We start from the raw sequence: 23429 nt of genomic DNA, 5'->3' as shown, positions 1-23429 counted from the left end.
GATATTTCATTTCATTTTAACTTAACTGTTAATTAAAATTGTACAGCTTTGTTGGGCAGCAAACTGAAAAACAAATATTTCCATGGTCTTCTTTTATCTGTTCAAAAAAAGTTATTCAATAAAACATCTTATGACTTGTTTATAAGCATACAAAATGTACTCTAAGTTTCTTATTTTTGCTTAAATAGTTCAAAGTCATTTCAGCATGTGCAACAAGTAAAACCAACCAGACCTACGTCTACCAAAAACTGTCCCTCTGCTTAAAAGGATTTCCAATGTTTGTACCAATCACTGCTGAAAAAGTCAAAGATTTTAGAATAAATGTTTCAGATATTACACCTGAAGTGCACTTGGTATTTTTGATGCAGTTCACTGATGGGTCTTTAAAGTGCTTCTCAGCAGCTATTGTAATCTGCAGAGTAACCTATCTTTGAAGTACAACTTGATATTGTATACAATTATTTTATGCCTATGGTAGTGTTTCTGCACACAGCAAATCATTTACATGTCACCACTGAAGCTGACATATTGTTGCAAAGTTGTTAACAACTCTGGAAAAATCTGGTGAACAAAGAGCAAATATGTTGGGCTATAAATAAATCGCCATTTGCATCATTTATGACATTAAAATGCAAAGATACAATACAGATGTCCAGTATAAAATAATTTGGGCTGAGCCCATTGAACACCATCCCCACTGTCAAACATGATGGTGGGAACCTAATGCTTTGGGATGTTTATCAGCCAATTGACCAGGGAACCTAATCACAGTTAATGGCACCATGTAAAAAGCAGTCAGTAGTAATTATGTATTTATTTGTGGTATGTCCTGGTTTTGTAGGTTTCAGGTGCTTTTGGTGTTCATTGCAACTCAGATGAGTCAGGCAGAGTTATGAACCCACAGATCAAAGCTAAAAATAATTTTGCTTGATTTCCAAACAAATGTTATAATCTAGACAACATTTAAATAGCAATTAATATATCCACCATTGAGACTAGTATTAAACACACACATCATATTGGATTAGTCTCACATTGCCCAAAATTCATTTTACTGATTAGAACATGATAGCACCATAATGTAACTGAATACAACCTCCGTTAACATCAGCTGTCAGCTCCGCAGCTCCTTTTGATAATATTGCCAGACACTATAATAACAATCTGAGACTGTCAGTGACATAAACACGCTTCTTAGTGGATGCATATTAACTTGGCGCACACACTGGCAGTGGTTAGTTTGTAGCTCCGTCTGTGTCCCCTGGTGTCCCCACAGCTGCACTCTCTCAGCTGATCAGCCAGGATTTTTTGACCTATACTGCAGCCAGCCACCAGGGGGCAGACACTCTGCTGAAAGCTTCACCACCAGCCAAGCGAGCTACTCCCCTAGATGCAACGCACTCGTTGCAGAGTAAACAGATTGGTTTGGCGTTCGGACTTGGTGGTAAAATAAATAAATACCTGTCTGTCCACGCAGGATTAAATAGACAATGTTCCTTGCCGATTTTTCGTTTTAGGGTAGATAAAGAGCATAGATAAAGACATGCTATTTCACATGTACAGAACTGCTACTGTTAACTTGTCAAACGCGCCTCCTCAACAACACAATGCATTATGGGTTAGTTGCTAGGTTACGATAAGTGTTGCATTCAATGTTCGTAATAATGTTGGAATTTTTGTAAGAACTTGTCAATGTTAGTAAAAGAAAGTAAATGTTTTTCTTGCCGGACGGCCGGACCCAGGTCACAATCACTCAAGGGTTGCTTTCGGGCCGCATGTTGTCCGCAGGCCGCTAATTGAATAGGGCTGAGCTACAGGCTAATGTTGGCGTCGTTAGATTTTAGTCGGGACATTAAGATAACGACACTTCAACAATTACTGACCAACATTTTTGGGTGACAAAAATAACACTGAAGGGCAGTCCCCCTGTTCGCCAGGCAATAAGGCTGACTTTAATGCATGTCACGTTAGCTAGCATTAGCTTAACTGACGATAGAATCTGCCTAGGTTCAAACCACGACTTAGTTTAAATAATGGCAAATGACTCAAACAAATTAAAACCTAACAATGTCTAGTCACATTTGGAACATTATGTATGGCGTCCGCTGTAGCCCCTCTTCTTTCTTCATCAGCAGCTCTCATCTCAAATGAGGCGCGGTACAACACCAACAGTATTTAATTGTATTTTGCATCATCTACAGTTAGAACATAACTTTCCTGTACTTTTACAATATGTTACAGTGGAAAATGCTGTAAGCAGCTGCAGTTATTTTAGACCCCATAATGCATTGCGACTTACAGCTATACTTTGTAAAATGACAGAACAAGAAGTTATTGTAAAATTTTACTATAGAAAAGACATCAATTTGTTACAGTGTGTCTCTGCTGCGCTACTCTATGGAAATACTAAACTCAATGTCTCTCTCTTAATAAAGACACTTCATAATCTTTCTTATTAGTCTGCATTGCGCTGAAAAGTGTCAAAAAGCCTCCCTGGCTCATGCTTGTGATTCTAGTATGGCACAGATCCAGGAGTATATCAAATGTAACAGGCACACTGTCCAGCCCCAACAACTCCTCAACCTCCACTGGCAATTTTCAGGCTGTCAAAGAAAGAAAGAAAAGGCAATGAAAATGTCCAGGGTTGTCAGTCATTGAGTGTTCAAACACTCCATATCACCAGCTGCTGGACTGAATGAATGATGAATTCACTATCAACCAGTGAACCAAAATACGACTCATGCTGCCTGATTGTGCAGATATTTAATATTTTAACTTAGGTGATACTTTTTTTCATTTCATGTTGTCTCTCATGCTTAGCTGCTTCCTCTTTTCCAAATGCTTCTTCTCCTTCCAATGCACAATGTTTGCCACTTGTGTTTTATTGCCACCCACTGGTGGTTTAACAAATGACACATGTATCTGTCAAACCGTTTCAACTTGATAAACTCATGGTATGTTCCTGATTCTGCATGCACTGAGTTATCATATTCTTGTATTTATGTTTTTGTGTCTTCATTCCAACACAGCAACACAAATCTTCATATAGCGACTGTAGGTGTGAAAGGTAAACAGTTTCTGTAAATAAGAATGGGATTTTTTGTATAAATATGATTAGAAAGAAAATGGAAATCCAAGATTCAAGACAATCTTATCCAATTCAATATATTCTTCACTCTATATTTAATGTTGAGGGCCCACCTTTCTAATGGTACCATTCTTTGTTCAGGCCTTTCTTAAGTTCACATACATCTAAGAAACATCTTTTATGGACCTACATTTTTGTAAGTTAGCGAGTAAGTAACCACAAAGCTTGTTTGAATATACAATTACAGTCATCCTGTTTGTGGAAATTATGAGGTCTCAGATCGGGTTTCACATAGGGAGACTGGGTATGGAAGAACAATGTCTCTCTCTCTCTCTCTCTCTCTCTCTCTCCTCTCATCTCCTCTCTCTCTCTCTCCTCTCTCTCTCTCTCTCTCTCTCTCTCTCTCTCTCTCTCTCTCTCTCCCTATCTGCATGACTGTGACTAAAATTACACAGGAGTGTGAACATGTGAACACTTTATATTCATAATGAATATTATGTAAATATATTCAAACCACTGCGTAGCTATAACAAGCAGTATACAATCGTTTCTATTTTGATGTTGAATTCTGTATGCTGCCCACTTTAGTTCACAGCTTTTTACTGAAGATATATAATTGTAGCCTTACTAGTTCAACTCCAAAATAGAGCATGATTCTATACAAATATATATCACAACTCTGCAATATCAGCCTTTCCTAGTGCAAATGAGCATAAATACCCTCAGGTGCTTTACTTGATTTTTTATATAGAACAGGTCTAGACTGTACTCTATGACATCAACATTGACTGAATCCTACCCGCTCACTCTGGAGTTATGGGCTCATGGCTTCTGCTTGGTAGTTGCTCCTCCTCACTCTCACTGCCAACATTGCGCTGGTTGAGGGGGCTGCTGCTGGGGGGCTACATGGCAGTGTTTCACATTTAGTCCTTGTTGTAACAAGCTATTCATAAAGAACCAAACAGTATCGCAGGCTTTATAACAACACACAATGTATTTACTTTTTTTTAATAAGCTTGAATGGTGGTTTGCAGGTTGTTTAATGTGTTTTATGTTGCACATCTGGCATTTTGATTTGAATCTGGCTTCTCAGCACCACCTTTGCTCTTTTATATTAGGGTCCATCCATTGCACTGCTTCTTGACTTTCTTGGGGCAGAGGGATTGACCAATGTCAAGGAAGATGAGTAATTACGGAACCAAGCTTGTCGGACATGAACCTCCCAGACCAAGCCTACTGTTGTACTGTGGCTGTCTGAGAACATTGCTGTCTATGGTGAAACACTACCGGAATAATAAGTACTCATACCCAACTCTAGCAAGTGTGGCCCATATGATCTATTTACTATCGCAGTAAACCGACACTTATGACCCTACATCCTGCCCCAGCCCACCAGGATTTTTTCCGGTTCTCCTTAAGGGCCTCTCCAGGCCTGCTGTCATCACAAATTGCCCTTCATTGCGACCATTTCCACTGTTGTAGCATACTCAAAAATATGAAAATCAATTAAATTTTATTGTGCTATGTATGACTGTAACACTTTTATAGACATGTTTCAACCCACCCTTCCCCTGTCAGACATTGTTTGGTTAGCTGTATTAGTTTAGCAGTTTGAAATTAGCAAGGAAAAAATGCATCAGATTTAGCCTGGGAAACTACAGTTCAATCCAATACAAGTAATTGTATCTACATTGGTATAAGTATGAAACAAAAGATTGTCTTTATTGAAAAGTTTAATTCTGTACCCACAAATTAGATTTTTCTACGTTGGGACTTTATTTCTCCAGAATTAAAAAATCACCATGTGGGATCTGGGTGGAAGTGGGTAAACACTGAAGTAACCATGTGACTCCTATGTAATCCCTGATTGGTGTTACAACTTTCCCCTTGTTACAACCATACCTGGTCTTCCCTACCTCTCTCAGCATTATATGTCTTGCTCAGGATTTATTGTGCAGATGTACTATTTTGAACTATTTAACTATTTATTTGAATGCATACTTGTTAAAACCACTGTGAGGGGTTACATTACATTACATGAACTGCATTACAGGAACCACTTTAGCTTGGTTTAAATCGTACCTGACTAATCGATCACAGCTCGTACATGCTGAAGAAAAGTCTTCTGTGCAGACTATGGTTAGTTACGGAGTTCCACAAGGATCAGTGCTCGGACCAATTATTTTCACCTTATTATGCTTCCTCTAGGTAGTATCATGAGGAAACATTCAACACATTTTCATTATTATGCAGATGACACTCAGTTATATTTATCAATGAAGCCAGAAGAAACCAATCAGTTATCTAAATTAGAAGCTTGTCTTAAAGTCATAAAGACCTGGATGACCAGAAATTTGTTACTGCTAAACTCAGAAAAAACTGAAGTGATTGTTATTGGCCCCAAACACCTCAGAGAGACTTTTTCTAATAATATAACTGCCTTAGATGGAATAAATCTTGCATCCAACGCATCTGCTAGGAATATGGGAGTCCTATTTGATCAAGATTTGTCCTTCGCCTCGCACATTCAGCAAATTTCAAGCTCAGCCTTTTTTCACTGATGTTACATCAGAAAAATGAGACACATTCTGTCTCAGAGCGATGCAGAAGAACTAGTCCATGCATTTGTTATCTGCAGGTTGGATTTCTGTAATTCTCTTATATCAGGCGGCTCTAAATAATAAGTGTCTAAAAACTCTTCAGCTGGTCCAAAACACTGCAGCTACAGCACTGACTAGAACTAGAAAGAGAGATGTGCTTTGGCAATAACATGTCTTTGTTCATGCCAATAAAGCAAAAATTGAATTGAATTGAATTGAATTGATCTCTCCAGTATAGCTTCTCTACACTGGCTCACCATAAAATCTAGAAAATAATTCAAAATCCTTCTTCTGACCTACAAAGCCCTTAATGGCCAGACACCTTTGAAAGAGCTTATAGTGCCCTATTACCCCTTTAGAATACTACGCTCCCAGCATGCAGGACTGCTGGTTGTACCTAAAGTCTCAAAAGTAGTATGGGAAGCAGAGCCTTATAGGAAGTTATTAGGCACCTCTCCTTTAGATTCATCTACCAGTCAGGGTCTGGGAGGCAGACACCCTCTCTACTTTTAAGAGTAGGCTTAAAACTTTTCTTTTTGATAAAGCTTATAGTAAGGGCTGGCTCAGGCTTGGACCAGCTCTTCGTCATATAGGCTTTGACAGTTGGGGGAACTGACACACTGGGATCCCCTCTCTCCCCCCTTTCTGCCTATCACTTACTTTAAATAAGACCACCATTGCCCTTCACTCTCGTTTTTTTTCTGGTGGACATGGACCTGATGTATCTAGACACACATTCAGGGGTGGAATCAGAGGGGTTACCTGAAATCTGATTGGCCACCCAAGTAACCACCCTGAAATCCTAAACCAAAATTGGCTCTTTGTCCTGTCAGAGAAGGCACTTACTGTATATTGAAATCAACTATTTGGATTCTGTAGGCTGCTAGTAGCTTCTTTGTATTACAATGTTGAACATTTATTTTTGTTGGTACTTTAAATCGTGACTTTGGACAAACAATGTCAAGTTAAAGTAAATGGGATAAATGAAGATATACTCGTATGGTTGTTCTAGGCCCCTCATTTTTATGAGGGGCCACAACTACAGCAGTGTGTTCCCCAGTTGGGCCAACCCAATTTAAAAAATGTGGCTCTGCCACTGTTGACAGGACGTTTTCTGTAACAGTGAAATTAAAAACACAAAACGTGTTCTTTAAATAATTATCAATTGTGCAGATGTCATAAATCTACAAACTAAAAATAGTTAAACTTGTTGGAGCAGGTTACTTGACTCAGAGAAACAAAGTTAATGAGGGTCAGTACATTCCGCAGGCTCTCATTCTTTTTTTGAGAGCACTTGTCTGGTTGGTTTTTATTTGCAGTCATTTGTAGACTTGAAATTTCACTGATAAGCAAAAGCAGAGGCAGAATCTCACCAGACTTGTCAGTGATTTTTACATTTCCCGGAGAGAGCCCTTGTCATTTTGTCAGCCTCCCCGTGGCTAAAGTATGCAGGGACAGCGGGGAGGGCTGTCAAACCATGGCCGCCTGAGAGCGCCTTTCCCCGGGTTGATGAGTCATAATAAGGACCGGCCAGGTGGTGAAAGTAAGAGGGGAGGCAAGTAAGGCTCTCTCCCTGTGTGTGTGTGTGTGTGTGTGTCTGTGTGTGTGAGAGAGAGAGAGAGAGAGAGAGAGAGAGAGAGAGAGAGAGAGAGAGAGAGAGAGAGAGAGAGAGAGGAAAAGATGGAGAGAGGAAGAAAAAGAGAGAGCGTGGAGGAGAGGAGGGAGAAGCGGTTAGCCGAGCAGTCAGTGATTCTTGAAGATTTCCGAGTCTGACTGCGGAATGTCTCCTCTACTTTGAGAGAGAGTGTAATCTTTGACTCAGTTATTCACTACTTATTCAGCTGGGCTGATTTACGCTTAAAAAGAAGAACCTGTCCTCTGGATGTAGAGACGCTTCTTTCATCGCTGCAAAATGAGAAGGCTGTGTTTGAACTTTGCCATCACCTGTCTGTGGCTTCTTCTTCCAGCGGTAAGTAAGATGAGTAAAACGCTCCATGTGCTCTGGAGATTGCACTATTAACGCGAGGTGTTGTGGTTTATTAAGTTTCTATGTTGTTTTCAGATAGCCTTCACTTGTTCTGATTATTCTACAAATGGGTCATGACTTAATTTATGCTAAGAAACACTCTGGTTATGCGCACGATCGTCATATTGCAGAATGAAGCATTGACCTTTTTGTTTTAACTATTAAAGAACATGTTTTCCTCTTTGTTAATGGTGGTAAGTTCTGTGTCAGAATTTGAATTCACATAGTTGAATCCAACTTGCAGTGTTATATGTGCTTTTGGAAATAATTACCCCTGAATAAAACAATGACTTTATACCATGGCTAATTGCCATAGAAATATTGTTTTCAGAGTATGCTGCATTTTTTGAATAAGTAGACAGAATACATGTAGACCTGAAGTTGACTTGGGGCTAAATAATCACCAGCTTTATAGGAATTGATTGTTTTTACTGATTTCAGCTTGGACTTTCACACTTTGAAAGTGTTTCACTTAAAAGTTTAAGACTACTGTGTTATACAGAACAGACATTTGCACTGCTCTCTTGCTTATACAGGTTTCTTGTATCTCATGATGTGAGACGCCCCAGGACTTGATCCAAGTTGAAAAATTACAATCAATAAAGGGTACCATCCTCAGAATTTAAATTTGAATCTGCTCTTTGGGTCAGTTCTAGGCAAGATTATAATTTGATATACTTTGTCATTATTCTGAATTAGTCATATTTGATCTTTGCTGAACCAGTGGTCAACCATGACATCTGAAACTTAAACACTGAAGTATTCATAAAACCTCAAAGCAACCTAATTTTGGGTTTATGACTTAAACTTAATGTTTGTGTAGCCTCTGTCAGTCTCAAGAAGTTTTATGCCCCAAAGCTTCAGAAACATTCACAACATTTTTTGAGTTGTGAAAAATAGACACATTAAAGTTGTATTCTAGCCAATGGCAAGTATGCTCTCTTCATCTTTAAAATACAATGATGTCTGAGGTTTCTCCATTTTTAAGCCTCTGCAGGTGTTTTTTGCGCTGGTGTTGTGCTCGCATCCACTCCACAGCTATTACTCAGTTGCAGTTTCTGTGCTGGCATCTTGACACGGAGCCAATGACACGGCTGTCACACAGTGGGCTCCAATTAGGGTAGGTGAGAACAGCACATAGCTGGAGATTTAGGCTTGTAACTATAGGCACAGCTGGAGCTCACTTGCTTATTGCAGAAGGCAGAGATTGGCACACAGGGCTGGGGTGGTAAGAGGGGATGTGAATCCCACTTGTTGTTGAGAAATAATGATACCGTGGGAGCTGTTTATTCAGGAATCTGTGGGTGGAGATGCCTTAACTCTGTATTTGACACATAATGATTAAAATAGAACTCAAGTGCTAAACAATCAGTGATGTGCAGAACTTTTTGCCCAAGTCACATCCCGATTGTATGGAGGCATAAATAACTTGACCTGTCACACACTTAAATGGAAGTGTTATTAAGGAGAAAACATGAAGTCCTGACAGCTGCATTCCCTAGTCATACGGTCCAATTAGTTTTGAACTTAACTCAGTGATTTTGAAGGTAAGATATGATCAGGTCTGCACTTATTTAATCAAAGAAATTGAAATGCCACATGTTAACTGTGCTCTGAGTCTCAGAAAGATTAGTCTTACAAAAAGCCGCCTCACTAGTGACTGGAATAATTGGAATTTCATCATTTTGACAAAGACATCACCAGGGGGCTGCATTCAGTCTAAAGATGCACTTTATTCTCTTGGTCTTACGTCTATTTTAATTTCCACTCTGTGCATTGGTATAGCTGAGAAAGACAGTTAGGTGGACTTGACTTAAGTTCTGTGTGTTACTGGAACATTGTGTTCTGTGCTATGTAATTAACAAACTATTACTAATACCAACATGACAAATTTCTCAAAGTATAAAATCATATAATAGCTACTGTCTGGGAACATATTTAATAGCTTTTTTCTTCTGATGCAGCCTTTCTTGGAGGATTGAATGTGGTTGTTATTTTTAGTTGGCAGTTTATTTTGAGCTAACCATTGAGTGAGGGTTAAGAGACACACTGGTTCACTGCAAAAGTTTTGTGAAGATTTCAGAAACTTCAGAATTGATAGTGAGTTAGGTAACAGGAGGAAGGATGTGTAATGAAACAGAAAAATGCTTGAAGGATACAGTAAATGAAACAAAAAGGTGTAGTGCCATTTCATATATGAAATAGTGACTCTAAAAGGTAAAACAATCAGATGGGTTAATCTCTGATTAATTTCCAAAATGTAGAATTACTTTAAAGGGGAAACAGGAACATGTACAGGAATGTCTCTTTGGGGAAACATGATCTATGAGTATGCAAAAGAAGCATCAAACAGTTTGTAGATCTTACAATTTCATATAATAGGTGCAACAGAAGTACAGTTTTACAGGTTCCACCCCTTTGCATGACCATGTTCCTTTCTTATAAAACATCTTGAATGAAAAGCTCATACACTCAGTCCCTTTACAAGGTCGCACTGAAAGAGTTTAAACTTGGGAACCAGAGAGGCTGTGAAGGAGGACAGCCTTATTAAAACGTGAAAATGTGCTAATGGCAATATGAATTAAACTCTGAGTGTGGGTCCTTGCCCAAAGGGGCTGATCTATTGATTGTAGTCATTCGAAACCTTATTCTCAGGACATGACACAACAAACATTATTATTTGAATCGATTATCTGCTACCTTATTATTGAGCTACAATGAAACTGCCCTTCATTTACGGTCGTCCTGCTGGTCTCTGGGCCTTTCTTCTTTCTCATGCTCCTTATAACCTTCTACTCTTCATCAGAATTCTTAATCCTTTCACAGAGATGATATTAGAACTACATATCTGGAGCAATAGAAATACAGCTCTTTGTTGATGCCAACCAGTTTGCTTTAACTTCAGCCTGATTTTGAGGTATGTTTAAGACATTCCTGACAAACCATACAAATTATTGATCGGATCATTATATTATGGGGCTGTATGGCCTGTTTCAGTTGAGACACATTTTAAAGCCACAGCCTTGTTTTTTAGGTATCTCATTTTGAGATTTCAGCATAAATCTCAAAACAAAAGAGATAAAATATGGAAATGTGTTTGTGCAGAGAGTTTCAAAATAGCAAAAAGTCTGTCCTAAAAAAGAGGGGTTTTTTTTCTTTTCATAAGAGTCTTTGGTAAAATGTTATACCAGGATATTTGATGTACAATAATTCAGAATCTGACTTTGTGATGAAAGTGAATGAAATTATTTTTTTTAACAGCACTATTGCATTTAGATTACATCAAAAGTGATTTGTTTGACCCCTTTGATTAGGTGAAAAAATGTTCCTCTAAATTATAAACTGTCCTCAATTTGGTGTTCACAGTTTCACCAAACAGCTGAGGACTTTCAGAGCCAGCATTTGAGGGAAGATGAAGGAGGAAGAGGAGACACTGAAGGAGCTGCTTTGAAGGTAAAACACATTTCCAAAGACCTACAGATCATCTCCACCAAACAAAAAACACCTGCTTATGGTTCTCTTGGGCCGTATGGATGGCCCCAGAACTTCTCCCAGGCTCTGGATCAGTATCTGTACCGCACACCTCCCAAATCCAAACCTCCTGCAAAAACGTCCACAAAGGCCAAGAAAATCCTCGGTTGGGGCGACTTTTATTTCAATGTGAAAACAGTGAAGTTCAGCCTCCTGGTGACGGGAAAAATTGTGGATCATATTAACGGAACATTCAGTGTCTACTTTCGTCACAACTCAACCCGTCTGGGGAACATATCCGTCAGCATTGTCCCACCTTCCAAAGCTGTGGGATGGGAGTTTTTGGATTCTGCGGTTCAGGACATTCACACCAAAAACTCAGTCCTGGTTTCTGATCTTACACCCCAGTTCCAGGGCCCACCTCAGTCCACCAGCTCGATCCCTCCTGAGCAGCAGAGGCAGCAGCAGGACGTGATGATGGTGACTGAACTCAACTGCCGGATAGATTATCAGCGAACTAACCGATCCAAGAAGACAAAGCCCTGCTTGTACGACCCAGGGCAGACCTGCTACTCAGAAAATACACAATCCCAGGCAGCTTGGATCTGTGCTAAACCATTTAAGGTGATCTGCATCTTCATAGCTTTCACCGGCACCGATTACAGGCTGGTGCAGAAAGTCTGTCCGGACTACAACTTTCAGACTGAGCAGAATCAGCAGCACTTTGGGTGACAGATTCTGAGATGCTGAAAGGAAAATATCAGACACTAAGCTTTCATATATTGTTTAACATCATATTTTTTCCATTTCCTTGAGGAGCTTGAGATTGACTGTTTTTATACACCTTTAAAAACACCTTTCAAGATGTCTGTAAGTGCAGTTTTAACCTGTATTGATGTAGTAGCTTTTGTTAACAGGGAATTTTGAAAGGTGACTTTGTGCCGTCCTAAGCTGCCCACTCATTTTCAGAAAACTCTACATTTAAAAAAAAAAGAGAAGCGCCTTGATCCATGCAGTCACTTTTTGTGTAGTGTTGTATGAAATTTGCTTTCTGAAAAAGTTTTGATGCAAGTGAAGATCTGACATTCACAGCTGAAATAGGAATTCTTAGCTCATTAATTATGCAAGATGCTTACAACTTTGCATTTTTTACTGTTAAAGGACTTGCCTGTTTGATGTAAAGTGACTACCCCATGTTATTAATAAGATACTACTTCTTTAAGACTGGCACAGAGACTGATGAAAGGGATGATTGTTTTGATCACTGTTATCACCTAGGCAAAGTAGGCACGTACTTGGCTCCCCTCCAGAGCTGATTTTACTTTCACCCTTTGCACCTTGGAGAGTTTTCTGTTTCCCCAGACTGTTCCCAGCTGTTACAGACATGATTTTTCTGTCACTACGTCAAACAGTACGGGTGAGTACTAATGTATTTATTTATTTATTTTTGTTGAGTTCACTTATGCAAAGACCCAGGGTTATTTTCACTTGCAGATTCTCCTCCATCTTAAAAGCAGTTGTAAATTAATCAGGTTTTCTTGCAAAACTAGGTCGACTTGTCACCCAAGGTAACCTCAGCACTGACCCAAATGTCTGATGTGAAGATTTGCAGTGTGCTTTATTTTCAGTTTGCCAGTCCAGTTGTATAAGTGTCACTTTTTTGTTTGATGACTGTTATTATCTTAGGTAGTCAAAGGAGAAAAGTGCTTCTGTTTTCACTCAAGTATTTTGTTGTTTAAAGAAAGTTGACTCTACACTCTGTGCTTTATGCATAACTTTATGTACTCAAGGCTTAGAAACATAATGAATATAAGATGAAAGAGGTCTTCCTCAAACATATATTTATGCTTGAACAGTAATCTGTCTATTAGGCCAAAGTAACGCATAGTTACATAACTATCATGCAGCTACAAGCTGCCTTTAACAAACAAGGCCCTGATAAATAAGTCACTGCGTGTGTGGCCAGCCCACATTACACTTTTCATGTCCAAGGTTTTCCATAACTGCAGAATAACACGCTTGTTTTTCACTGCCTTTCATGTAATGGATTGTTTAGAACATCAAAAGACACATTATTCTAAGTCCCTTGTTTCCAAACCCCCGGTGCAAAGTATTATTATTCTGAGTGATGAAAGTGTTTTTTGCACACACTCACTCTTCCTGAGGGTTTCAAAAGACACCAAAGCAGCAATCTCGGACAACAAAAAAACTCAAAAGAACCCCTCAAAAAGGGTTCACCCTGCACATGCAGTTTATAGGACAATGGAGAACTGCATCAAATTCTGTGACTTGGTATTTGTCTTTTCCAGGTTGTATGAACACCTCTCCAATGTTTTAGGCATGCATTACCATCCTTATTCCCAAACAGAAACGGATTATTATCTACAGAGACAGAGAACAGTTTTACAACCATTTCTGAGGAAGTACAAATGAAGTTGTTATGTTGAATGATTCTTGTTTGTTCATCCATCACTCCATGCAGCCCCTCCTCCGAAGGGTTTCAGGTTATTTGGGCCGGGAGGGACAGGTCACAGCAGAGCCATGCAGGCGAAGCCTCAGTGGTGCCGGTGCGTGGACAGGCCAAGAGAGCCTGGCACAGGACGACCAAGAGATGTGGAGACTTCTGCAGCAGGAGAAGGACAGGCAGTGTCGGGGACTTGAGCTAATCGCATCAGAGGTGAGGTTCATGTGAGAGAAGCAAACGCAGTGAAGATGATTTAATGCATTTGATGATCTATTTGATTCCATATCACTTTTAACTTCACTGCAATGTTTGTCCAAAAAATTCAGATAATGCTATTCTTATAATAACTAGGTCAAATTGGTTAGATTTAGAGTCACTGTGCTTGCCAGATGCAAAATCAAACTGAAAGTGAGAGGGGAAAGAAGGATTAAGACTACTAATAAGTAACATCGGAGAGTCAGAGTGATCCCTAGGATTATTTTTCAGATTTCAAATTATTACTAAACAATAATCATCTGTTCTTATTCACAACCCTCAACACATTACACACAGACTTCAGGTTATTTTGAAAAGCACAAGATAAAAAGATTCTTCAGCCCTTTTCACCCTGAAACAACAATTCAGGCACCATGTACATTATTTTTACGATGCTGTGTGATGTGGTAGAACTAGCTTTATTATGGACTTTGATCACATGTTATTTTAAAAGGATAACATTTATAATTATAGTATATGTACACAATTCAAATACACTGATGTTATATTACTAATATAGAGCTGCAATATTATGAGTTTAATGCCTTCTGCACTTTTCTAAAACGGAATCTTTTACAAAACAGGTCCCTAACATCAGTTGCTGATTTATTTTCTAATCAGGTGGTCACATAATGAAGTTATTCATGCAAAGAAGGAAGTTTTCACTGGATTCTTTATAACCTCTTCACCTAAAAATCATCATTTTAACCATAGGCTTTATATTTACTCCTCTGACCAGTTACCTGGAAAGGACGGGCATCAAAAGTTGAAACTGTGTCAGTGTTCGTTCTGTGTCTTGCGTCACATGTAGTAAGTCTTGAAAGTGTCTGTGAAAGTGGTGCTGGGGAAACAGGTGCAATTTGATACACAAAGTCTCTCTTACCTGCTCGCTCCATTTCGGCTAGAAACAGCCAGCAGACTATTCATACAGTTAACACTAAGAATCCTGGATGTCAATCCTGGTGAAACATTTAAACTGTGTTCTTGTACACAGACAAAAGCAGATCCTTCGCCGTTAGTTTATTTGTTCATGTAAAAATCAGGATTCATTGCTAAATAATACAGCTGAAAGGAGCAGTTCCTTACTCTAATGTTGTTTATTGTGATTTGTATCCACTACAGAATAGTAGTGGAAACTGTGCACATAGGCAGTGTGAACAAACATGTATAAGATTGTGTTTTGTGAGACAGAAAAAAAGAAAAACAGAGATTACTGTAGAGGAGCCTTCTTCAGCAGTGTAACCACAAGTCACCAGAGTTATAGTTTCTAGAATTTCACTGTTTTCTTCAGGGAGTTCATAAAAATTTCCTTTGCATTTCCCTCCCTCACAAGTCACTGATTTCTTCTAAGTGGAAGCTTTGGGAAAAGAAGCAGCTTTCATTCTTTCCTTCACCAGCAATTATGAATCCACAGCACTATCACTCACAATGACATCTGAAAGATTTTTATCTTCTTGTGCATGTGGTGTCAGTCGCAGCTGCAGGCTGACTCCCAATGGAGAGCCCCTGTTTTTTCTTCAGGAACACAGTCTAATGATCCCATTAGGTTCCCTCACTCATTGATCTCCACATTTTAAGATGAGACAGAATAGGGGGAGGCCACCATTTATGTGTGTGTGTGTGTGTTTGAGTGTGTTGAGGTAGTGTTCCGAAATGTCAGAGAGAGAGTTTTATGTCACATAGGGGACAGGTTTGAATCCCACTGGAATGATTGAGGGATCCCTGAACAGTGACAGGTTCGGTATAATAACAGACAGAGGGGGCGGCTGAGGAGGACAGAGAAGAGGAGCGATAGACAGAGAGAGACAGGGAGAGGATACGCAAGTGAAAGTGGGAGGAAAAAGAGACTGAGACATGGAGAAAAAATAATTCACATTCATTTCCTTTTCTGTAGCTCTATCTCTCCTCTGACTCCCAAGTGTCTCAAGGAGATTTGACACTAAAGTGAACCTCACATAGTGGGAGGTCTATTAGTTTATTATTCATTCAGCTCTTTATTTCTTAATATAATCTGTAATTCTTTCATACTTTTAGATGAGGTTTTTGAATTTAGTTTTGCAGCTTTTTTGCTGGGAATAATTTGCTGAACCTCTGAAAAGATTTATACAAAAAAATCAACAGATGGAAGTCTTTAGATGAGCGGAAACTTATCTCATTGTTTTCCTAATTGTGTTTTGCGAGATAAATTCTTGTGCTTTATCTAAATTCCATGCTTGGTAGCTCAAGTTTAGAGTCTTGTTTCAATGTGTTGCTGCTCCTTGCTGTAAAAGAGCAAGGGTGCTCAGATTCCCTTCTTCAGGTAAATAAGGGTTATATTTGGATGTTGACAGCACTGTTCTTGTCTATCCTGTCAGAACTTCTGCAGCCGTGCAGCGCTGGAGGCACAGGGCTCCTGTCTGAACAACAAGTACTCTGAGGGCTACCCTGGACATAGGTAACTACCTGGGTGATGCACTTTCCCAAATATGGATTTCAATGAATGGATTTCAGAACCACAAGCTTTGATCTGGTGAAATTTTTTGTACCAATTTGTCAATGAGGTAGACAACATGATACCATTTGATACTAAATAAGATAACATTAACATTAAAATCCTTACAAACACTCTTTGTGTTTCTTAGGTACTATGGAGGTGCAGAGGTAGTGGACCAGATTGAGCTGCTGTGTCAGAAGCGGGCACTCACTGCCTTCGGTCTGGACCCAAACCTGTGGGGTGTTAATGTCCAGCCTTATTCAGGATCCCCTGCAAACTTTGCAGCCTACACATCTGTACTGCAGCCTCATGACCGCATCATGGGCCTGGACCTGCCTGATGGAGGACAGTGAGTGAACATGTCAAAGCCAGAGAAACAAAGAAAGATACTCATTCTGTGGGGGGATTTTAGCTATGTTAGCTACAGTATGTTAGCTTTGACATTGATTTTAATGTTTTGTACTTCAGTGCAATTCACGCCAGTTTAAAACTTTTTGTAAGTGCAAATTTTACCTTGTTTGACCAATAATATGATAACACTAATGTATGATGGGGAAACCTCCATTCTGGTGATTAGAAAAATAGAACAAGTTATCATTCTAAATAATATTTGATGCTACTTTTTAGATACAGAATTATATCAACTGACAGTTACATTTCATTTGTTGCTACAGTATTTTTTCTTTTTGTTAAAAATGCCCTGAAAAGATTGCACCAAACTTTAACTGGATGTTGTTACGGAACTTAACGTCTAAGGGAATTAAGCTCAATGACAAACTTTTAGTCACACTCTCTGAAGTTGTCACATTATACTACCCCTTTCAAATAAATGCATTTTTATTTGAGCTCCAGAAACCTGAATACTGTGAAAGTTTTTTGTTTTCTTTAATTGACGCTCTAGTAACACACCTTTAAGTTGTGTTCCCTGAAGGTGATTCTTACCTTTAGATAAAATCAGTCCAGTGATTTTAGATCATGTAAATGTATTCCTATATTCATATACTGTGCTAATAGATTCAATGGCATAAAGGTACATCATGAAACAGTATTTTCCTCATCATAAGACCAATGGAACATAAACTGATATAAGGGAGACTCAGTATTTACATGACCATTACTGTATTTGATTACAGAAAATACTATTCATATTGTAAGAGAAATAAGTCTCACTAAAGGTCAGACGAAGTACAGAACATTATAGAAGAACTCATATTACCACACGCCTGCTGAAGATCTAGGGAATCCACTCTTCTGAAATGCAATTTTCTAAATCTACTTTATGTCACCACATTTCAGCCTTACCCACGGCTACATGTCAGACAGCAAGAGAATCTCAGCCACCTCCATCTACTTTGAATCGATGCCTTACAAGCTGGATGTGAGTTTTGTGCAAAGAAATTAAGTACAAAAACGAGAAGGAATAAATTATCTGTAAAAACTAAATGACATGGTTCTCCTTATTTATCACGTTAGCCTAAAACAGGTCTGATAGATTATGAGCAGCTGGAGAAGACAGCCCGACTCTTCAGACCCAGACTCATCATAGCAGGAACCAGCGCCTATGCTCGCCTCCTTGATTACCCTCGCATGAAGAAGGTACAAAGTATATCTGAATTTATATCCAATATGACAGTCTAAAGATGTAAAGACACAACTACTATGAATATTTTAATTGCCTTTAATTTACTGAAATTAGGTTTCCCCTGAGCAAGAATAGAAAGATTTAAGGACAATAATAAAAAAGCAGCATTTAATGAGATATAAAAGGACTGACATTTATCACATGGCTGTGTGTGTTTCAGCTGTGTGTGGAGCTTAATGCCTACCTGCTGGCAGACATGGCTCATATCAGTGGCCTGGTGGCAGCAGGAGCTGTTCCCTCTCCTTTCCAGCATGCTGACCTGGTAACCACCACTACCCATAAGTCTCTGCGTGGAGCCAGGTAAGGACCAAGATGTGTGAACCTCTGATGTATTGAAGAAACTGAAAAAATACAGTTCATTGTCTTCTCCAATCTAACAGTTGGAAATTATGTTATATTATATAATATGACATACTGTACACACAGTCTTAAAGGATCATTCAGTTGGTTTTTTTTGCAAAGTTTATTTACCTGTCTCTGCATGCTCTTTAGGGCTGGTCTGATCTTCTTCCGGAAAGGTGTGCGGTCTGTGGATAAGAAAGGTCGGGAGGTGACCTACGACCTCCAGGACAGGGTGAACTTTGCTGTGTTCCCATCACTTCAGGGAGGACCTCACAACCATGCCATTGCTGGGGTGGCTGTTGCCCTCAGACAGGTCCAGGGAATAAAACATCCCAGCATCTCTTTAATCTCAGAAGCTCATGAGTAGAAGTTGAAGTCCTACTTATCATGCAGTGTCCTGATGTGGTTTGTCTTTACAGGCTTCCACTCCAATGTTCAAACAGTACATCGCTCAAGTGATGCTGAATGCCAAGGCAATGGCTAACATTCTACTGAAGAGAGGCTACACTCTGGTGTCAGGTACTCAGGATGCAGATGCAGTCAATAGAATGTTTTGATTTGTTAGAAATAAAAATATATACTCATTTATATAGGAGTTTTTCTACATTGTTGTTTTTTCACTAACTGTGGCGTTACATAATAAGTTGGCTTGCCTTCCTGTCACTCAAAATATGAGACACAATTGCCACTGGATTGTCTCTTCATTTTATCCGTCTGCATTATTTTCCGAAGACTTAAAAAAAATCGTCTTAAGCTTCACTCGACAGCTGAAAGGTGGAAAGAAAATCATGAAAATAAAAGCTATTATGATTATTTCCATGTAGGCTGTATGACGGTTGAAATAGACAGCCAGGACGTTTTGCAGTTTCCTTCAAAATTCACATTTTCCCCTCAACTGGTTTCTATTCAACCCTTTACCAAGTGTAAAAAGCAAATGTCTTCTTCTTCTCCTCATGCTTTTAGGTGGAACAGACAACCACTTGGTTCTGGTTGACCTTCGACCTCGTGGAATAGATGGGGCTCGAGCTGAGAGGGTCCTGGAGCTGGTGTCCATCACCGCCAACAAGAACACCTGCCCTGGAGACAAGAGTGCTCTCACTCCTGGAGGACTCAGACTTGGTAGCCAAAATTAAATAGTTAGTTAGTTAGTCAGTCAGTCAGTCAGTCAGTCAGTCAGTCTGTTAGTTAGTTAGTTAGTTAGTTAGTTAGTTAGTTAGTTAGTTAGTTAGTTAGTTAGTTAGTTAGTTAGTTAGTCAGTCTGTTAGTTAGTTTTTGTGTGGGTTTGTTCTAGGCCAAGAATCTGTCAATCTGACATTGCACATTATCTTTTGAAAAATAATTTTACCTCAATGTATTCTGTAATTTGTTCCTCTAGGTGCTCCAGCTTTGACGTCCCGACAGTTCAAGGAGGCAGACTTTGAAAAGGTTGTGGAGTTTTTCGATGAGGGGATTCAGATTGCTCTAGATGTGAAAAAGAAGACTGGTGAGAGAGAAATAAGTTTCCATGTTTTCCTTTGACTTTGGTAGAGACTACTCAAATGTGATTTTTACACACTTGGAAGACATGTTTAAGGCAGATTTATGAAATAAGAATTCTTAACTTGTTTTGATTCCTTTGTCTTCTAACAGGAAATCTGGCCAGCTTCAAGTCTTTCCTGCTGGAGGACTCAGAGACAGTGTCACGTCTAGCAGAGCTCCGCCAGCGGGTGGAGCTATTTGCCAGGCCCTTCCCCATGCCTGGATTCACTGACCACTAATAGCACCTCACGCAGAGAGGAAGGACCCCAGCAGAGCTTGGACACAGTGATTAGGACAGTAATGTAGTGGTCTTTGATTATTATTTTTTTTTTACAATGCTCGTCAAAAAAACATCGCTTCATGTTAATTTCATGTCAGTTGGTCATGTGACCTGAAAATCCACTTGTGAAATTATATCTGAAAATTAACACAAGATGTAATAGTATGTATGAACATATGACTGAAAATTCATTAATTGGTTACATTATGATTATAAAATGCAGTTTATAAACCATGAAGCCAAAAATAAATCAACAACAAACAGTTTTTAATTGTTTTAATCAAATGAAAGTATTAATGTATGAGTCAACTCTACTATCTCTCCTCCTGTTGGCACTTCTTGGTGTTTAAACAGTTCATCAATTATAGTATAGAAAAGCAATGTTGTATTAAAAAAACCTTTACTGGAAAAGTTATCAAAAAATACTGTATGTTAATCCTAACAATGTGTTTATAACAGCATGATAGTGTTTAAAACATCTTTATCAGGTTTACACAGCTCTCATTAATACTTAACCTGGGAAATGTAAGTGTTTCCTTATAGCCTGATGTACCTGTAGTGAAATCGCACCATAATAATGCAGCGATGTTGAAATTTTGTATAACTTTCTGGAGTAGTGTGTTAAAATTCTCATGAGGCACTGAAAGCAATCATTGTTAAACCTACTTTGATTCTCTCTTAGCAGTTTTTAATGCAGTGGATGGATAATGATGCTTTCAACTGAGATCGTTTACAAAGGCTTCAAATGTTACGTAACTCAGTAGCTATCTTGCTTGTAATCTATCTAAACCAGCTACACTTGCCCGAATAACATTGTCTGCCTCTCAGACAGGACTGTTAGCAGCGCGGCAGAAGCTAGTAGGAGCAGATAGGATTATGTATTTAGTTTTAAGCCTTAATGGAGACTTATCAATGTCATGCTTTGCCCCATGTCTTGGGAAACTGAACACGGACTCAGTCTACACCCAAAAACTAGAGATCAACAGCTGATATACTGCACATACTATATTTTGAAGCAGTTTTTATGAATAATGATGACATCCTTTAACTTTGATTTGCAGCGTAAGGGATCTGTAAAGAATGTACAATGTCTAACAGTGGAATTTTATTGCAATAAAATGATAATGAATGTTTGAACATTTGAGCATTTAATTCACTGTCTTTGGTAAACTGCATTGGTTATTTAAACAGCTGAAGAAAGGGGAGGACTCTGCGGAGTTTATAAACATTGATCAAAGTTGAGCTGCTGGTATTTCCTCTGCTCATTTCCTCTCATGGTTGGTCCAGCTGATCTCAGAAGTTTGACTGGAAGAGAGTTGGTGCAAGAGCTCCATACCTTAAATAATGTACTTGTGTAACTATTCAATGTTTTTATAAGAATGGTTACTGAATTGTCTTAAGCAGAAATATCGCTGAACAACAGCTATTATTTTCTGTTGTGAATAATTAAGTTAGCTTTTTTATACTCCTGCATAAGCCAAAACAAGCATTAGTTAAACATCACAATTTTTTTCTCCAAACACCCCTTTGTGTAGACATATTTTTATGTTTTTTTGATGGAAGAATGCCCTGTTTATTGTTTGACTCTAACTGTTGTCTGAAAAGATGAAAATATAGATCAAAGTTGCCTAACCAATGATGAATGTGCACATCTGTGATTTTTGTGTAATCCCAATTAAGGATAATTAATAAGATAGGTAAGAGCTATTTCATAACAATATATACAGAAGTTATGATTTCTTGTGATACCATATTTAATTCTGTGGTACTCTTTTTGGATGTCCCCCTGCAACTGAATATTACATAATACTAATGATCATGGACAGTTCATAATACACACAAGAAAATGAGCTCATTATGTAACAGCAAAGTCCTTCACTTCCTCACGAAACCTTCAGAACTATCATTTATGTTTATTTAAACACTTCTTCTCCTACTGGTTCCCAAGTTATCACAGCCAGTCACATCTTTATTCTCCCAGAGTGATAAAGAAGAGAGGTCGCTGCATCACTCTTTCAGTTCTGACTGAATCTATGTCCTGTAGTTTTATTCAAATTAGTAAGTCTTCTATTGAGAGGAAACTCACCTCTAAAGTCCTAAATGCAGTTCCACTAAACAAGCTTAGCATGAATGAATGAAGCATTTACAGCTGCTGCCTGGTGGAGCTCTAAATTGATTTCAAACTGAATAGACTTTTGTTTTTATGTCAGCCTTCTTTTGTCCCGCTCAGCTCATCACTCCTTCCAAATTTTGGGGTGGAAGATTATTGCTTGAGTTTCTGCCAGAGGAATGTGTCCCCTCCACAGAGACTGGTCAGCGGAATCACAGGTCAGAGGTCAGGGGAGCTCTCAGCTCTGTCGTCAGAAAACACACAAACAAAACAAAGACACCCACGCACGCAACATCACAACACAAATAACGCTAAATTTGTTTCATCTCTGTTCCTCTTTCTCATGACCCCCAGTGCTCTGACACACTGTGATAACATGTCTGTAAAACTTGTTCAAAAACACATGTTCACTCATTCAAAGGTCTTTATTCAGCTGTTCTTTCTTTCTTTCTTTCTTTCTTTTTTTTTTTCTTTCTTTCTTTTTTTCCCTCATTCTTTCTTTCTATCTTTCTTTAAATATTTTCTTTCTTTCATAATGTAATTCTTTCTGCCTATCTTTAACCATTCTCTTTTTTCATTATTTATTTCCGTCTTTCTTCCTTTCAGTCTTTCTGTTTCTATCTTTCTTCCTTTCTTTTTTCATTCATTCATTCATTCTTTCTTTTTTTCTTTCTTTCTTTATTCTTTCTATATTTTTCTTTCTTTCTGTTTTCTCTTCCATTCTTTAATTCTTTAATTCTTTAATTCTTTCATTCTTTCATTCTTTATCTCATTCTTCCTTTCATTCTTTCTTTCTTTCTTTCTTTCTTCCTTTCATTCTTTCTTTCTATTTATCTTTCTTCCTTTCTTTTTTTCAGTCATTCATTCTTTCAATTTCTCATTCATTCTCTCTGTGTTTAATCATTCTTTTTTTCTTTTTTTCTCTCTTTCATTTATTCTTCCTTTTTCATCGCAGGCAGATTATGTGATAAGTATAAACCCAAAGAACAGAGACAGAAGGGATGTCTATATTTTTTTATTTGATAGTGTATTAATGTATATATTTAGATTCATATATATAAAGATACATTTCTAAATATATAGATTATCATATAGATATATAGAGAGGAGAAATATTCACTGTGTTTTGTTATCTCAGTCTGCAAACGTATCCTGTTCAA

At 38.5% G+C, this 23429-nt stretch overlaps 1 protein-coding gene across 2 annotated transcripts; it reads left to right on the top strand.

Moving 5' to 3' along the window:
* Positions 1-7364: 7364 nt before the first annotated feature.
* Positions 7365-21297, top strand: LOC117821112 (serine hydroxymethyltransferase, mitochondrial-like). 2 transcript variants are annotated; one of them, XM_034695170.1, is made up of 13 exons: positions 7365-7657; positions 11081-12602; positions 13668-13862; positions 16259-16338; positions 16526-16726; positions 17674-17755; positions 17851-17973; positions 18180-18319; positions 18512-18674; positions 18781-18880; positions 19325-19480; positions 19737-19844; positions 19991-21297. In XM_034695170.1, exons 2-13 carry the CDS (start codon positions 12570-12572, stop codon positions 20116-20118), a joined length of 1509 nt encoding a protein of 502 aa, XP_034551061.1. In that variant the 5' UTR covers positions 7365-7657; positions 11081-12569; the 3' UTR covers positions 20119-21297. The 2 variants fall into 2 exon arrangements, with proteins under 2 accessions (XP_034551061.1, XP_034551065.1); XM_034695174.1 differs by having other exon boundaries at positions 7437-7657; positions 11081-11167; positions 19991-21254.
* The last annotated feature ends 2132 nt before the right edge of the window (positions 21298-23429 follow it).

The sequence above is a fragment of the Notolabrus celidotus genome, chromosome 11 (assembly GCF_009762535.1).
Source record: "Notolabrus celidotus isolate fNotCel1 chromosome 11, fNotCel1.pri, whole genome shotgun sequence".
Taxonomy (NCBI): domain Eukaryota; kingdom Metazoa; phylum Chordata; class Actinopteri; order Labriformes; family Labridae; genus Notolabrus; species Notolabrus celidotus.
Note: the sequence above shows the minus strand (reverse complement) of the source record. Positions and strands in the feature narration are given on the sequence as shown.

What these genes read in the sequence shown, in the direction of transcription:
- LOC117821112 (XM_034695174.1), top strand. Translation starts at nt 7,601, where the DNA reads ATGAGAAGGCTGTGTTTGAACTTTGCCATCACCTGTCTGTGGCTTCTT. An exon ending in TGTGGCTTCTTCTTCCAGCG is followed by an intron (nt 7,658 to 11,080) that starts GTAAGTAAGATG and finishes TGGTGTTCACAG; the next exon opens with TTTCACCAAACAGCTGAGGA. An exon ending in CGATGCCTTACAAGCTGGAT is followed by an intron (nt 17,756 to 17,850) that starts GTGAGTTTTGTG and finishes TTATCACGTTAG; the next exon opens with CCTAAAACAGGTCTGATAGA.